Source organism: Perna viridis, chromosome 2 (assembly GCF_037379345.1).
Source record: "Perna viridis isolate PV_CMFRI_1.1 ecotype Kerala chromosome 2, ASM3737934v1, whole genome shotgun sequence".
Lineage (NCBI taxonomy): Eukaryota > Metazoa > Mollusca > Bivalvia > Mytilida > Mytilidae > Perna > Perna viridis.
In genome coordinates, this window is record NC_142446.1 from 40,351,763 (window position 1) to 40,370,009 (window position 18,247).

The 18,247-nt window shown below is 34.4% G+C and overlaps 1 protein-coding gene and 1 pseudogene across 4 annotated transcripts in view; one reads left to right on the top strand and one right to left on the bottom strand.

The window, feature by feature from the left end:
- Positions 1-18,247, top strand: part of LOC148625042 (uncharacterized) — a 67,990-nt gene that overhangs the window by 27,968 nt on the left and 21,775 nt on the right. For 3 of the 4 annotated variants that reach the window (XM_088568234.1, XM_088568236.1, XM_088568235.1), the window contains one exon: positions 641-792. In XM_088568234.1, the coding sequence (XP_088424360.1) occupies positions 732-792 (61 nt within the window). In that variant the 5' untranslated portion in view covers positions 641-731. Of the gene's footprint in view, positions 1-640; positions 793-8,357; positions 8,459-18,247 lie in introns of those variants that run through there. The other variant, XM_088568233.1, reaches the window with a different exon arrangement.
- Positions 15,446-16,223, bottom strand: LOC148625043 (uncharacterized; annotated as a pseudogene).

The window sequence follows — 18,247 nt, forward strand, 5'->3', positions numbered from 1 at the left end:
TTGGATGTGTGCCCTAGGTGGTGAAATGGGATACCCCTGGCGTGTTACATGCTGGGGTTGTCAGGCTAAAATACGGAAAACCTGACCGCAAACCATAGTGTTGCACCGTGTTGGGAAAGATGCCACGTTCCTCGCACGTTAAAGAACCCTGCTGTGATATTCGATAGGAGTAGGAACCTTTGCCCTCCGCCCCAGGAGACTAAATTGCCCGACCATTCCCATCCCTCCCTTTTTCTTGTGGCAATAAAAAATTTTTAACCCTATTATCCTTGTGTCCCATACCTTTTTTCATTTCTTCATCATCATTTCATGTTCATTGTATCACCTCTTTGATGTTCATCGCCTGAATATAGCTGAAATACTGCTGCTCGGGCGTTAAACCCCAAAAATAAATCAATCAACCAAATTCAGCATTCTGTAAAAACTGACACTTCGTGCTTTTCAGATCGTACATTCCAACAAACCTTCCCAGGTTATTTTCTGTTCTGTTACAATATGTAGGGTTTAGAGTTGGACATACCTACTTTCTGCTGTTAGTTAATAGGAGCAACTATTTATTGAATAAATGTTTATCTGAAGAGAGAAGCTGCCTAATCGATTTCATTTCAATTACCTTAATTTGTTCACTCCCAATTTTCAGATATAACTCCATCTGTGTTTGAGCTTTGAGGACAAATTTGGATATTATTTTTGTCTGTACAATAAATTGGAAATATTTACCTAGCAGAAAAATGAAATGTGTGGTTTTATGGACCAGCGTATTCTATGTGATGTGGCTAAATGTTCGAGCAGGTAAGATTTTTTTAATTATTTATTTTTTTGCATTTAATTTCATGGTTAAAATATGAACGATTATGTATGAAAATAGTGAATTTAGTATTATACAATAAAATTTCTTTGAAATGGTGAATATAACACCGAAAGAAAATAAGTTTGTTTTTCTATGTTATTGTCAGTAGTGTTAGTTATGTTTTTTTACTCCATAACTTTTCAATTTTCTCCCGACGTGCCAACCTCCTGGATTACCTGTTTTTTTTCTATGGAGTCTACTTTTCCTTATCTTCAGTTTCTTTATTAAATTCTAATTTATTCTGTTGGATATATTGTGTACATAGACGGGCTCTGTTGCCTATTTTCATGTACAGGCCATGTGCTTGGATTACGATGTCTGAACTGTCCTATTTTTTACGCCTCGGATGTTTTGCCGACATTTGAGATCATTATTGAGAAAAAAAAAAGAAAAAAAAATACAATTCCTTCTTTGAAGAAAGCAAATTATTCTGATGTTGATTATGATAAAAAGAAAATAGCAATATTGTTTTTCCTTACAATTAGTCGGATATTTAATTGTTCTTTTGTATTTTCATTCTTTTTGCCACATTACGTATGTGGATCAGCTCAGTTTTCCTTTTTTTCCATGTTTATGTGTTTATGTCTCGTTCCCGTGTATTTTGATGCCTGAATTGTCCTTCTTTTGACAGTTTGGGGATTTGTTGCTGATATTTTGACTTGAAATGAATGCTTGTTCATAAATATAATGTTATTAAAAAATCGAAAAGAAACTGACGTTCAGTTTCTTCCATTCAAAATATGACTTGTTTGCATGTTGTAACGATTAGGCAATAATAAACAAAAGGTTCTTTCGTATTCGAAAGTATTTCGTGTAAAGATGCAATAAAATTTTAAAATGAATTTATACATATCTTCAATATGCCTATTCATTAAATTAAGTGTTAAATGACGTCATGTCTGTGCAAAAAACATGGCGATATTCATTGACTAAAAAAAATTTTGTAAATGCATTGGTGAGAAGTGGAAATTTAATTCATTGGCAGAAGGAAAAACTAAAGTGGTAAAACAAACAATACTTGTAACATCTCTGATCGATGAAAAAGTTTTACTGTTTTGCCTTTAACATCACTGAACGATCGAAGGGTTTTTCTGTTTTACCTGTAACATCGCTGAACGATCGAATGGTTTTACTGTTATGCATGTAACATCATTGATCGATTGAGGGTTATACTTTTATACCTGTAATATCGCTGAACGATCAAATGGTTTTACTTTGATACCTGTAACATCACTGATCGATGGAAAGGTTTTACTATTATACTTGTAACATCATTGATCGATGGAAAGTTTTACTGTTATATCAGTAATGAAATAAAAGGTTTTACTATTATACCTGTCGTATCAATGATCGATTGAAAGGTTTTACTAGTATACATATAAAATCATTGATCGATGGATGGAAACTATTTTCATAAGTTGCTCAATCTAGAATAAATAAACCCTCTGTTAAAAATAACATTTGATGGGTGTAAAAACTAAGATGTTTTTGTGTTTATGTTATTTGTGTTTTGCTTTATTTATATTTTTTATTTGTATTCATTCACCCTTTATGATAAATATTCAAGTTTAGCCATTATAGATTTTTATATGTACTAGAAACTTTAATTGCTTTAGTAACCATCATTTTCGACTGTTATTTGCCTTTTGACCTTTGAATGTGTCAACTTCATTTTTTACGATATATATTATAAAATTGATAGTATAGCTTAAATAAAACCATCGCAACAAACGCAATTTTTATTTCGTTGATTGATAATTGATAATTTAAGAAGAACTTATTGAAAAGGATTAAAAATTTCAAGGAGAAACACCATCCTTTTATGTGGACAGCATAGTCTATGCTCTCTCGATGACTAAGACATGATTTTATATTCATATTTCCTTAGTTTTGATTAAATCCGACAACACTGTTGTAATTTATTCCGTCTATCGATTACAATTTTCAAAGATATTCATTTAATGTCTTTGTATAATATATTATGCATGTTGCTAATTAACAGTCATTTTTCAATAATGCTGATCTTTGATTATGTATCACGCCAGTAAAACTAAGTTATCACAAATCAGTAAAAATTGGAGAACTAAATAAACAATGGTTCTCAAATAAGAGGAAGTTTTTCAGAAGTTATAAGGTAGATATTTCTCAGAGAGTGTACAAAAGTGATCATCAAAGTAACAACTGCGATGTGGTACTGACACCATTTAAGGAAAATCATTTAAAATCACAAATAGCAGGTAAAAGCCACATAACCTCAACACTAGTTTTGTTGATAGTGGATTTGATAAGAAATATAAAATCAAAGATGTAAATAATTCAAATTAATGGGAATTGATAAGAAGTTTTTTTTTTGTTTGTTTGTTGGGGTTTAACGTCCGAGCAGCAATATTTCAGCTACATTCAGACGATGAACATGAAATGATGATGAAATGAAAAAGAGATGGGACACATAGACAATGGGACCGACAAACTTTAACTGCCACTGGAAACAGGGAGAGATGGGTAAGGTCAGGCAATTTAGCCTCCTGTGGCGGAGCCCTATGGTTCCTTGCTCCGGGAGAATAACCACAGTAAGGTTCTTTAACGTACGAGGAACGTGGCATCTTTTCCAACACGGTGCACCACTATGGTTTGCGGTCAGGTTTTCCGTATTATAGCCTGACAACCCCATCATGTAACACGCAAGGGGTACCCCATTCCACCACCTGTGGCACACATCCCAGTTGCTCTGTGGGCAGAGCGCCCTAGCCCCCGGCTAGGGTTCTGAGCACTGTTTAGTTGCCTTTTACGACAAGCTTAGCGCTGCTGCAGGCCTATTCTTTTAACACCCGGACCTGCACGGGTCAGTTGTGTTGTCTAAATCAGAGTAGTGAATAATTATGGTACTTCGTTGTTCCACTTTTTGTTTTTCCATTTGCTAGCTTAGATTTTTTTTATATACAACAAATGTGGACACAGACTGGTAATGCCGTAAGAGCAAATTTAAATATATATACGTTTTGTCTTAAATGTGTCTTCATTGATTAGAAAACTCCTCCATTTATTGATATCAATAATTAAATTATGCAAATGTTGATAAATATCCATTAACGTATATTACTAAATATCTGCTGATATCAATAAATGGGTCATAAATTCCACAATGACTTGCCACAAATATAACACATGTCATATACACATTACAATGATATCAATAATTAAATTATGCACATGTTGATAAATATCCATTAACGTATGTTACTAAATATCTGCTAATATCAATAAATGGGGCATAAATTCAACAATGGCTTGCCACAAACATAACAAAAGTCATATACATATTACAATGCTTCTTGAAGGTGTACTTCCATGGATGTGTTGAACTTGCTATGTCATGTTAAGGATTGACCATTTCACTTAGGTTGGCTTGGTAAATTTTGTGCTTTAATTATTTTGGACTCTCAGATTTTTAACAGAATCCAACAGTGTGGTATGTGTCAGTTACATGCATGGAATAAGGATGTTTCTGTGCTGAAATTTTTAAGTCCCACAACTCTGACAGGAAGCTACATAGTTGTTGTAGATTACACGACGTTAAATTTTGATAGCAGGATAAAAATTTCGCCAGTATCAATGTAGCCCTTTCTTGGTCCTCATTTGGTTCAAATCAGTCAAAACTTTCCTTTGAAGAAAGCCACATTGTGGTACAATTTCAAAAAGATCCGTTCTATTTTACTGAAGTTATCATCCAGGCATCAGGAATGTTTGTTTTTTTCCCCTAGTTCTTAATCAGATTAGGTCACAACCCCCGAAATGGCAAATTGAAGTACAATCTTAAAAAAGATCAATTTACTTGTACAAAGTACCTGGTGTTACATGTAACTTTCAGGAATCAGAGTCTTCCTTGGTCCTGGCAAGTTTTGGACCATCATTTCTTAAGGGTTTAAATCTTAACCATCAATACCAGTCTAGCCATAATGGTATAGAAAGTTGTAAAGCTATATCCAAGACATTCATTTGCTTTTACTTGAGATCAATGTAATATAGTTCAATTTTATGAACTACTTGCTTTTGGCCTTACTTCCCGTATGGTTGATGCCATATCCCCCAAAATTAGTACCAACTTTCCTTGAAATTATAACATGAAACATGAAACTAAGTGTCTAAAGACATGCCTTGACAACAGGGGCGACAGTGTCAAATCGTTAAATGACCAAAAATTGTTCTCAGTGAAATAATACAATAAAGCAAATTTTATTAAAATTGGTGGAAGAGTAATCAAGGGAACCAAGGTTATAGTGGTAATCAAAAGAATGCAATCTAGGGACAAAGACCAGACATGGAAAACAGACATACACAACAAAGAACATGAAGTAACTAAAATAATACATATAAAGTAACAAATGACTTCAATCTTGTAGAAACATAACCTTGTTCCAGAAGTATATTTGTTAGAGTTCTAGCACGATACAAAAGTCTGGGGCACACATCCCAGTTGCTCTGTGGGCAGAGCTCCTAGCCTCCGGTTATGTCTCTTAGCACTATTTAGTCGCCTTTTACGACACACTTAGCGCCACTGGAACTAGGATACGAACGGAATTTGAAAAGAACATAATCCAGGAATTAACTGGATGAAGGAAACAAATGACACACCAAACAACAAACATGAAATAAAACACATAGAATCGAAAGTGATTAGCAAATCGTACTATAATAAACTTGACGGCATAGATCAGGTGCACTGCCAGAAGGATAAGCGTTCTCTGCTTTTCTATGTCAAACAACTGCCAATTTCCTCACAAAATGATACTACCGAGAACGACAGAAGAAGAAATGTATGACACGGTCGGCAAATCGGTTTTCATGGAACAGATAGATAAATGTACACCATAATCGTTCATATACGAGTTCATGATGACCACAATGATGACTTAAACCTAGCAGTAACATAAACCTGTTCCAGAAGCTTAACTGTAAGAAGTCTAGCACTATATATATGTTTGCAAAGTTTCGGTAAGCTCTAGTATTAGTGATATGAACACTCCACTGACGGGATGTTGCAACAGATGAAGGGAAAGTAAAATAGTCATTGCGATTGTGGTATAGTTTACAGTCGTTTCCTTTCCACTGATCTTTAAGTCAAGGTCAAAAATTTTATATATAAGTCATCTATATAGAAGAAACTGGAAAAATGTTTCTTCTTACTGATTAGATTAGCTTGAAAGTCAGACTCAAACTAGTTAAGAAAAAGATAAGTAGGTAGCAGAACATATTTCTCATTTGAATGCAGACCGTCTTTTGAAAACGCGTCTACCAGTCTGGAAAAGTATGTTGACGATCATAATTCCAGCTTTTTAACACCATCTTCCTCGTTATATCTAGAAGTTGAAATTGTTTTTATTTTTAAACGGTATGAAGAATCTCCGCCATGTATTCGTATTTGACTTTAGTTGTTCCATCTTTGTAGAGTAACAAAAATGTATTATACTTTTGACTCGGGATTTCAAATGTGCATGGGGAATAGAAGTACGAAGACTTGAAACATCATAGGTTTTGATGCTATTCTATTCCGATAATAAACAATAATTCATAGTTTCCAGATGATCGATTTTTCGATTTTTTCATCTACCCAAAAGAACTTGAGATAAAGGATACTACAGACACTGTGAAGTCAGCCTCATATCTTGACCTACACTTAGAAATCGATGGTAAAGGAAAGCTATAGACCAAACTTTACGACAAACGTGATGACTTTTCATTCAGAATTGTCAACTTTCCTTTCATCTGTGGCAACATCCCTTCGGCTCCTGCGTATGGAGTGTTCATATCACAACTCATACGTTATGCCAGAGCTTGCCCAAACTACGCAGACTTTTTGTATCGCGCTAGAACTCTAACGAATAGGCTTCTGGAACAGTGTTATGTTGCTACAAGATTGAAGTCATCACTACACAAGTTTTATGATCGTCATCATGAACTCGTGGATCGTTATGGTGTATCCATCAGCACCATGAAAACTGATTTATTCAACGGGTCATAGTTTTCCTTTCCTCGTTTGTCTACCCCGGACCTGACTTTTTATGAGCAACTCGGCGGTTGTTTCTAGAAAAGCAGAGGACGCTTACCCTACCGGTGCACCTGGTCCATGCTCCCAGTTTTTAGTGGAGTCCGAGTTGCTCATTTACTTTTCTTTCTTTGTATGTATGATTTTAGTTACTTTATGTTCTTTGTTGTGTATGTCTGTTTTCCATGTCTGGTCTTTGTCCCTGGAATACATTCTTTTGATTACCGCTATATTCTTGGTTCCCTTGATTACTCTTTCATTACAACATACACATTATTTCTGAATACCCGGTGCAAGTAAAACACATACACTCCTTAGTACTCAAAGATCAATACAGATTTATGTCATAGCATTGTGTTTATGTCTTTTAACAATTGTATTTACATAGAACAATGGTATATTTTTAAAAGCCATATCTTTCAACTCGTATCTTTTATTGATTTCAATCGGTGCACAAGACTTGTCTTCAAAATTAAGATTGAGCAGGTTTGCTTAGTAGCCATTCTAATCCCCGGCAAGTTTTTTTTTTTTAATTAAAAAAATTAACTGCCAAAATGACGTCACAAAATGTCATTTCCATACAACTTCTGCAACAGGGTGATGTTGCTATATATCAATGTCATCATTACAAAAACAAAACAAAAATATGAGGGTTACCATGAACTCTTGGATCATTATGGTGTATCCACCTGCATCATTAAAACCGATTTGTTTACGTTGTCATAGTCTTCCTTTTTTTTCTTCCAAGTACCCCGGACGTGATATTTTAAGAGCAAATCTCTGGCTTTTTAAAGGAGAGCAGAGGAAGTTTACCCTACTAGTACATCTGGTCTTTACTCCCACGTTTTAGTTGAGTTGGCTGTTTTACTTTGTTCTTATTCTAGTTTCCTTGATTTCTTTTATAGGTGTTTGTTCCGTTTTGCATTAAATATATCATGTTATGCATGCATAACTGCATGAAAAGTTTTGTTGGCAAGTAAGCACATACAAATTTTTACTAAATATTACACAATATCTTCACTGACTTGACTAAGTTTATTTTCAGTTCGAATTAAAAAAAATGGAGCATGACCCTTCGTCGATAGTATTCTGAAAAGCTTACGCGAGCTTGATGAATGTCACAGTCGATAAGTTATACTTCTAACACGTGGTGATAGTCTCTTTTTCGTGGTTGATGATAAATTTCATAAAGCTTTTAGCTTGCAGAATAATTTGCATTGCAAATTTTCAATTGAATTATCGGCATTGTCAAAGCCATTATAACCCTACATTACTGCAAACCAAAACATTTGAAGATACAATTTGAAAGTGGCTGACGTCTTAGCAACAGCAATGATTGGACAACGAACTAGGCAATAATTACAGAAAAGGAGCACAATTATGGATATTATATAAAAAGCCCAATTTCATATGTAATCAATTTATCCATTCCAATTGGTTCTTTTCTTAATAACGTACTTAACGTTTGTGTTCTGCAGTTGAATTCACATGCAACATGATTTATAGTTTAATATGGATATTCATATTGTCTGTAGATATAACATTAATAGCAATGAAAGATGTAGGTAAGCAATATTTAACCAATTTAGACATTTTTGTGCTGTTTAACTTGTTGGCATTTGAAATTATATTCGCTTAAAAAATTCTGGTTTCAACTGGTACTTGTAAGTTGAATCAAATACATTAATGTTTCATCAACTATTTACATTGTTTGCGGTTAGTTAAATTTACCAAAAGTGACAGAAAATTATTGGATGGAAACTATGGGGTTTTCTTAGCTATCCCCACATTGTCATTCTTGTCAGAGATTTTAATTGAACAAGGAGATACAAAATCTTCTTTAACAAAGTATTTAATAGGTTTTCGACAATTTGACAGAGGTATATTCAAAATTCTGTTTCATCTTATTTTGGGGTTAATAAGAGTGAATCCAACATTTTAACGGTTTTGAACTCTAGATTGATTGTTGTCTATTCAACGTCCAGATACACATTTTTCTTGCCTAATAAGGTCCAGAACAAGTGACACAAAAGAGAATAAGAGATATAAAATAAGAATAGGGAGGGATAGGAAAAAAGAAAAAAAACAGTATTTTCATTGCCACTACCCCAATCGCGGGTATAGTTTGGTTGGCAAATTTTGTCACTTGTAGCGGGTCCAAGGAGCTTACTTTGAATGACCATTGTATCTTGGATTATTGGCTTAAAAGAAGCGTAGCGCTCTCCATACACGTTGGTCCACTATTGTACGCGATCAAGTTTTCTTCTTATTGCCTGACAACCCCCGAAGAGAGAGCTAACCCATGCCGCCACCTGGGGTTCACAAATAAATAGCTCTGTGGGCTGAGAATCCCGTTCACCAACTTAATTTCCAGGTATTTTAATCAACATCAACAAGTTGAGTTCTGTTTCGGGTCTATTCTTTATAACAATTGTGGCCCGCATATGGCATTTGGACTAAAGGTGGCATGGCACAGTTATGTTCTTAAGTTACAAATAAGTATATCAATACCATAATACTAAAACACTAAAACACCAAAAAAATTCAAAGAGGTCTTACAATTCATATTTTCTATACGATGCCGTAAACTTTTTCTTTGAGGAAGCATTTACGTAGTAAGGGTAACAAAGTACTTTTTAATCATGCAACAATGAATGAAAACTTATGCGACCCCCATCCCGCCCTTAACACGGCACTGGGACGAGGTAGTTTTTGTAGGTCCACCGCTTTTGAATAAATTTACTGGATTTCATTCATTATTACTTCGATGTATTTCGAATAGGTTTAGATATACACACATTTTATTCAACAGGTTGTGTGGTTGTTTTCGGCTATACTATATTTACGTTTATAATTGTCAACGTATAAACAATAAAAAGGCCTTGTGGATTTGACGTTACTAGGTGATTTGCTTCTATATTTTTTAATTGTTCTGAAACAGAGGTATACATACTGCACCACCAATTTGATTTATCAAACAAAGAATTAAGCAAATACTGCCAAAGATCCCATTCAACGAATCCAGTGTTCGGTATCAGTGTTGGCCTTTTTTTGTTTTCAGTATAATCACCCAATGTGTTGCGAGCATATTAGCCCTTGTATAATACTCCTTATCACATTTGATTTATCAAACCAATTTTAAATGACAATATCGTGTTTTTCGCTTAATAAGTTCCTTGTAGATTGATTAAAATAGAGAACAACTTTTGAAAAATAAGGTTGAAATTAGTCCTTGTTTTCAAAGTCTATTTTAGTCAGCGTTCGTTTAATTTTGCGTTTGTAAACGGCAGACTGATTTGTCGCTTAGCTACACAGTGATCTGATTTCTTCATATGTTCTAAAATAACACAATATCAGTTTTTGGTTTTTACAGCTTCGTTCGACTATTGAAATCAAGTTGTTCGAACATGTAATTTACGCTCATTGCTTTAGGAAATGGAATATTTAGAAATATACGTGAAAGTCATTGTGGTTTTCAACGCCTCCTGGCTTGCGTTACATTATGGGTTATTAAAAGTACAATTAGCCGTTTTTATCGCGAAGAAATCTCAGGTAACGAAACGAACTAATAAAAGAGGTTGTCAAACTGCATTTTATTCTGTAAATTGTTATAAATGAAAAACTCCAGCATTGAAAATTGACGATGTTTTCCAACTTTGCTCACGATATAATTAAAAGGAGTCCTTTTCCGTTAATGAAAAAAGCACGCTGGTTTCCTCAGGTAATCCAAAAACCATCGTTAAAACAACTTTTGAAAAGCTAAAGCCTCTAGTTTTCAACAAAATTAAGATATAGCTGAGTTCTTGGATTGTTTTGTTGAATAATAATAAAAAAAATGCAAGAACATAATTATATCAGTGTATCAAATGCAAGATAAACATATACTTTCAGGATTTCTAGGTTAAGTGTATAAACAGGAATTATCGAAATGACGGAATGTATATCATTGCTCTCCTCAGTAGGCATACAAGTTTAAAAAAAAACATTGTTGCATGTCAAACAAATATGCGAATTCATCAAACTCGATACATATTTCAGAAAAACAAAGTAAATTTTACATTTAAGACTTGTATTTCTACGTCATAAAATATACCAGTATAAAATAAATCAGAAGCAATTTTTTCCACTCTACAATAGTTTTTTTTTACATCGGCGTACAGTATAGAGAAAGCATGTAACTACATTCAAAGCAGCAAGTAAGATATTTAATTGTAAATTTTCCATTAAATATTTACAATCACTTTTAAACGATATTGTAATTCCCCGCAATCAAACTTAAGGGATATATAGAAATCTGTTTATCCACATATTTTGTGGTTGCAACATCTTCTAAACCAATCAAGCGATTTTGATGTAATGATATAGGAATTTCGAGCATGAGAATTTGTTTCAAGAAATATAATAATTGTCAGAGGAATTCACAGATGTTCGAACTTAAGGGTTTTATATATTAACCTCGTAAGCGCATATCTGCCTTAACTGCTTACAGGAATTTTATACGAGGATAATATAGGCGGCATGTAGATGTGTCAAGGTACCAAAAGGAGATAATCCGCTGGATCATAGTATTTCTATTTTTAAGTCTGGTTCTGTTTCTGCAATCTTTTCTATATTAAACTTGTAAAGGTACGTTGTAATATACAAACTAGAAGATACATTATACAATCGTATTGTACTTTTGCGGCTACGATGTCAATGCTACACTATGTGATTTGCCAAACGCATAAATGCATACAATAGTTCGTTGTTAACACTTAATTAAATCTGATTGCATTTCTGTGTAAATTATTTCAAGTGTGTTATAAACCATAGACTTATCATCAACTGAGAGGATAAGAGATTTTTTCATCCTTTGCGACTTATTGTCTAATTTTGTATTGTATAAGGTACGATAGATATAAATTTAATAACAGTGAGGTGCATAAGTTAAGCATAGAATAATACAGTCAGCAAAAATCAGAATAGTTTTACGAATTGTAAATTTGTTCATTAGAAGGTAAGGGACTTGCCCAAGAATAATTCTATTCATCGTATAGGATTACGTTCTCTGCGAATAAGGAACTCTGTCTCGAAATCATATCATATTATATAGGCTTCCTTCACTGAATAATAACCGCTTGTATGTGATACATATTTTGTATAGCGAAACTTGGTATATAATTGTGAGTAAAACTCTTATGTTTCCATTTATATCAGAAGGTAATATTTTACTTGTTGATGCTCATTTACGATTATTTTGAGCTTTTACAAAATGTAATATTAGAATTAATGAATCAGTAACGCTGTCTAGTCTTTATTCACTACCAATTAATCGGAGCTATATTTGAATTTTACACTAGCTGTACTTAAACCTGGTGTCCTGTTATGTAAGACCACTCCGTGTTTAACTGTCTGTTGCTTTCTACTTTATGTTATGATTATGGCGTTAAATATTGATATTTTTATGATATGATTTAAAGATGTTTAAACTAAATAAAATAATTATGCATTTCAAATAGGGATTATCTTACAAAAAATTGAAACCATGACTATGTGTTTCCATGTCGTTGGTAGAAAGCGTTCAAGTAGAGGCGGTTAGAATTATTACTGGTCTTCGTTCAAATACATCCAGAACCAAATTATACGAGGAACTAGGTTGGGAACCTCTCTATAAGAGGCACCAGAAACATAAGCTTGTGTTTATGTATAAGATTATCAACGGATATGCACCAGATTATTTGCTAGATTTGGTGCAGCCATACTCGGCTAATACTCATGAACATGCCTTGAGACAACCTATATCTGTTAATAACTTTCGTATTCCTTTTTGTAATACTATTTCATATAACAAGAGCTTCTTACTAAACATTTTACGTCTGTGGAATAGCTTACCAATCAGAACAAAGTCTAGTGTATCTGTTGATAGTTTTAAGAGAAAACAAAACATGGACAATAGACGTACACCTGATTATATCAACTTTGGAAATAGAAAGTAAAATATAATTACATGTTAGTTGAAGAATGACGCCAGTAATCTAAATTATGATCTCTGGTATCATCACTTGACTGACAATCCTCGATGCGCACACTGTGGGGATGTAAATGAAGATAGAGAGCATTTCATAATGTCTTGTCTACGTTATGCTGATTACAGTGCAGTACTACAAAATATATGTAGAATTCTAGGAGTTGACTTCAGTGTTCACAATGTATTGTATGGTAGCTATTCGTTAGATTTGAAAATATTTTTAAACTGACTTCAGCAATTTTTATTCATTTTGCGAGGCTAAATATCAATTAAATAACTTGGGATAAGAGTGATTGTGGAAAATTTATTAGCAAAAAGATAATAAATATTAATTATTCAGCTTTATAAATAATTAAATTCCATTATCATTTCCAACAAAATTTAAAACATCAACACAATTGGGATTGTACGTATTAATTATAAATAATTTATTGATTTATATGTATTTACTGTATATCATATGATTTATGTAGCTGCCTCACATCATGCCTTGTATACAGGAGAAGATATTCATAGGCCTGTGGCCTGCTATCCAAACCTTTTCATTTATTTAATTGAATAAAATAGTTTAAATCATGTCGTCGGTATTGTCTTGCCGGTTACAACATGCTATTTGAATACAGAAAAAAACTAGCCTTTACAATATTATTGCTAAAGAACTGGATTGTGGTCTCCCGTTTTTTTCCAAAGACCTGACATTAACAAAACATAAGACATAGATTTAGATTTTTTTATTGAAAGAACGTACAGATAATCTTTGATCTTGTTTTCTTTCCATTTTTCCAATCCTTTTTTGTACAAAGCAGGTGCAGGTTGTTGTATGACTTATGAGGTACCGTGGTTCACAATCCCTCATGGGTAGAATTGGGGTTGATTTTACACACGATGAGCGCATTATTTTTTGTGAGTTTAAACTGGTCAGAACTTGGTATTTCAGATAACTGCTAGCATTATGCTTTGTTACTGATATTGTGTAACGTATTACCAGTTTGTTTATTTCTGTTTTAACAAAGGACTTAAGACATTTTTACCTGCTTTTAAGGTGTGTTTAATTGTGTGATATTTTTTCCACAATGGCCAGATTTAAAAGGGGGATTGTAATACTTTAACTCCTCCGCTTTTTTAGCGCCTGTCCCAAGTCAGGAATTTATTGCCTCTATGTATGATTTCGTTTTCACTTTCAGTTTATTTCTATGTGTATAATGTTGTTTTGGGGCCAGCTGCAGCATGCACTGTATTTTGAGGGTTTCCACGTCGTTCATTGCAGACCCATCGGTGGCTTTGAGCTGATAATTTTTCATCCTGTTGGGGCTGTTGTCTATTTGACATATTCACCGTATCCATTCACGTTATATTTGTCAAATAAAAACAATATTAATCAAACAAATATGAAGATGATTAAATTGTTAATATGATTATGATTGACAACTTATTTGAGTCGTTTGGAATTTCAACAGACACTTGGCATCCTTATGGGCACCAATAGTGCTTTTCTTGTTGTCGATCTTTTTCTAAACTCAAATGAACCTGACTTCGAACTTTGCTTCTATATGCAAGTTGGCATAGTCATTAAAGTTCAATATCCGCTTTATAAAAGGTGTGTAAACGTTAAGAAATTACCTGTGTTTCGGATAACCCTACCAAGCCTAATTTTCAGTGCCTACCCTGCAGTTTTTTGTCATTTTTTTTGAAGTGTTAAAGATCTGAATGTGTCCATAACACAAACCAGTAAAATTTAAAAAGTGTCATGTACCTTCCACCCCTAGTTTTTAGTGTATGTCAGCGGAAATAGGGGTTTTTTTCTTGGCCTTATCACTAGATATTCTTAGATTTGGTAATTATCGTCATCACATTTATCACAAGAACTTGAAATTACGGATTCTGCCAACATACTACAACTTGTCTCTGAAACTGACCTTTATCTCTGAGTTCAATCACCAAATCATCTCTCTAGAATCTATCAGAAAGGCAAAGATTTCAATTTTTTCATTGTGAACACGATCGATTTATATTTAGAAATATTCCAAGTACTGCAGCCAAAACCAATTCGCATTTTTTAAGAGTGTGATCGATACACTGATGTTCAGTCGTACAAAAACTACTACAACCCTCATGACGGAACAGTATGGAGTGTTCGTTTCAAATATGACAAAAAAATCTGTCATATATATTTATTTGATCAAAGACTCCACACATGAACCGGCAAGACCAAAAACTATGCAATTGATTATTAACTTGTCTGCAGCTTAGCAGTGCATACATATACACGTACTTCTAGGTACATCATAAATAAAAATTGTGAATGTTACATTATATTTCACCTTCTTGACGTGAATAACTATATAAACTAATATGATAAAAAATAACTATATACTGTGGATGTAATGGTCACAGTTCATATTTTTTTTGTGCCGGCAGGATGAGGGAAAGTGAAGGTAACGGACCGCCGTGCAAAGAGTGGCTTGCCTGTGTTTTACTAGGCGTCACTAAAAACCAAAATCCCCTACGTAAAAAAAAACACAATGGAGAGACTATCGACCTAAATACGTTTCAAATATTCCCCCAAGAACTCTTTGGTGTGCTACACACTTACTAACAAAAAAGAACGCCTGATATCCAAACTAGGAGGAACAATTCAGGAACCCGGTTCACCTGGTACATTCAGATGAGACCACAATACTCTGTAGGAAAACCAAATAAGTGATAGTAACTCACTCACTGCCAAACAAAAACGTTTATATCTCTGCCTCTAATAATATATATATCAAAGGATTACAAAGGTGGAAATACAAGAGGACCAATAAACCTTTCAAGCGCACCTTGTAAGTTATTCAAATAAATTTCATTACCCAGCATTGACAAGTGTGTTCCGTCAAAACGGTACAAAGTTTTTTCCTAACAAAGCATTCTCATCTACCTCTGCATGATGATAGTACCTTCTCATAAGTATATCAGACCATATTATAACCATATTTGGGTAAAGTGCATGAAATCGTAATAAGTCACATTCAATGTCTTTCAATAACTTCTGAGAGGATATAACACCTAAATCATTGGATCCTAACTGTATAAGTAAGTAATTTGGAAGAGGAAGCCGGCTTAGATTAATCCATAACTTTCCTAAAATGGGCCCACCTCATATCCTTTTCACTAAGCCAAGTGGCCCTTAATCCTTGTCTTTGAAGGCCAAGGTTGGATCCCCCAATTATTGCTACAGCTTCTTTGTCAGCCCAGTGGATGATAGAGGAACCAACAAACCAAATATTCTTAGAACCTTCAAACCACAATGATAAAATATATGAGAAAATTATAAGACCATTAATGAGTCATATTTAAAAGGTAGAATTCAAAAAGTCAATCGAATGTATTTAGTATAGGCATTTGAGGACCAGCGGCCCCAATTTTTTAGTGTTTCATCATCAATGCTTAATCTTTTGGTCTTCTAAAAGAATGGGACTTGAAATGCCCTACAATACAGCAAAAAGACAATGCTTTTTGTAAGATAGACGAAAATTGATAACGGGTTAAACTTGTTCCATCGTAATGAATGAACAGATATTTATTCAAATGAGAATTGCTGAATTGCAAGAAAATTTTTAGCAATGTGATGGGGCAGATAGCCTTGTCTATTTGATGATGTGGAAGTACCGATTTGGTCCGTTTTGGATCTCTTTATGGAAAGGTAAATGACCTCTTGATCTGAGCGTGAGAAACCAGTATCTGACACATGGATGATATGGCTGCCAACATTGTACTTATTGTTAGTTGCAATCTCGCCTTCTCGGAGCAAGCCAAAAAAAACATAAACTAAAAGCAGAAGAAAATAAAGCAGATTCATAACTAGAGTTGCATACCTTGGAGAATAAGTAAGTCAACTGATATGGGCATACGGATATCAGATTTAGGAGTTTTTGTTTTCTTTTAAATCTTTAATAGGAATGACTGAAAATTGTCATGTAAACCTTTATATTTATGGTAAGTACGGATCCCACTTATATAGGTATGACCGTCGAAAAGGCATTACTTCATATAGAAAGAAGTGCAATATACTGTAACATATCAGACCCTGGGGTGGGCGAAACATTAGAGAGGCTATACGAAATACGAAATGAATTAAAGGATTCAATAGCGGCTTCTTAAGTTTTCCAAGTGTTGCATGCCATGAATCTATCAACTAAAACATTTACTTCAGTATCTAAATCTTCCAAACATGCTTTGGTATTTCTGTTCTCGCTGCATCTGCTGTGGAGCATAGATGGTGAAACCGCTGAAAATCACAATGTGATAAAGAATCAGCCAAATTATTAAGCTTGCCCCTAATGTGAACAGCTTTCAGTAAAATATTAAACTGCAGGGTACAGAAAACAAGCTTTCTCACAAGGGACATCACTCTTTTTGATTTTAACGACTTTTTGTTTTTAATTGTCACAACTGCTTCATTGTCGATTTTAAAGTTTGTTTGTTTGTTTGTTGGGGTTTAACGTCCGAGCAGCAATATTTCAGCTATATTCAGACGATGAACATGAAGTGGATGATAAAATGAACATGAAATGATGAAAAAAGGGATGGGACACAAGGGCAACAGGGTCGACAAATTTAGATTACCACCAGAAAAAGGGAGGGATGGGTAGGGTCGGGCAATTTAGCCTCATGTGGCGTAGCGCAAAGATTCCTACTCGTATCGAATATCACAGCAGGGTTCTTTAACGTGCGAGGAACGTGGCATCTTTCCCAACACGGTGCACCACTATGGTTTGCGGTCAGGTTTTCCGTATTATAGCCTGACAACCCCAGCATGTAACACGCCAGGGGTACCCCATTCCACCATCTCGGGCACACATCCCAGTTGCTCTGTGGGCAGAGCGCCTAGCCCCTGGCTAGGTTTCTGAGCACTATTTAGTCGCTTTTTACGACAAGCTTAGTGCTGCTGCAGGCCTATTCTTTTAAACCCGGACCTGCACGGGGCTCGATTTTAAAGACAATTTTCTGGTTTTTAAGGTCAGCATCTCAAATGGATAAAGCGACTACCACTGGGAATAACTCTAAAAATGTATTATCCGATAAAAAAAACCATCATCAAACCATTGCCTTGGCCAGCAGCTTTGAAGTCCGAGTTGCTCATTTACTTTTGTTACTTTGTATGTATGATTTTAGTTACTTTATGTTCTTTGTTGTGTATGTCTGTTTTCCATGTCTGGTCTTTGTCCCCGGATTACATTCTTTTGATTACCGCTATAACCTTGGTTCCCTTGATTACTCTTTTGAACCCATTTTCCGACAAAATATATTCCGAAGCCTCTGTCTCTCCGCTCGCACTGTCAGTGAACAGCTCAATAATATCAACATC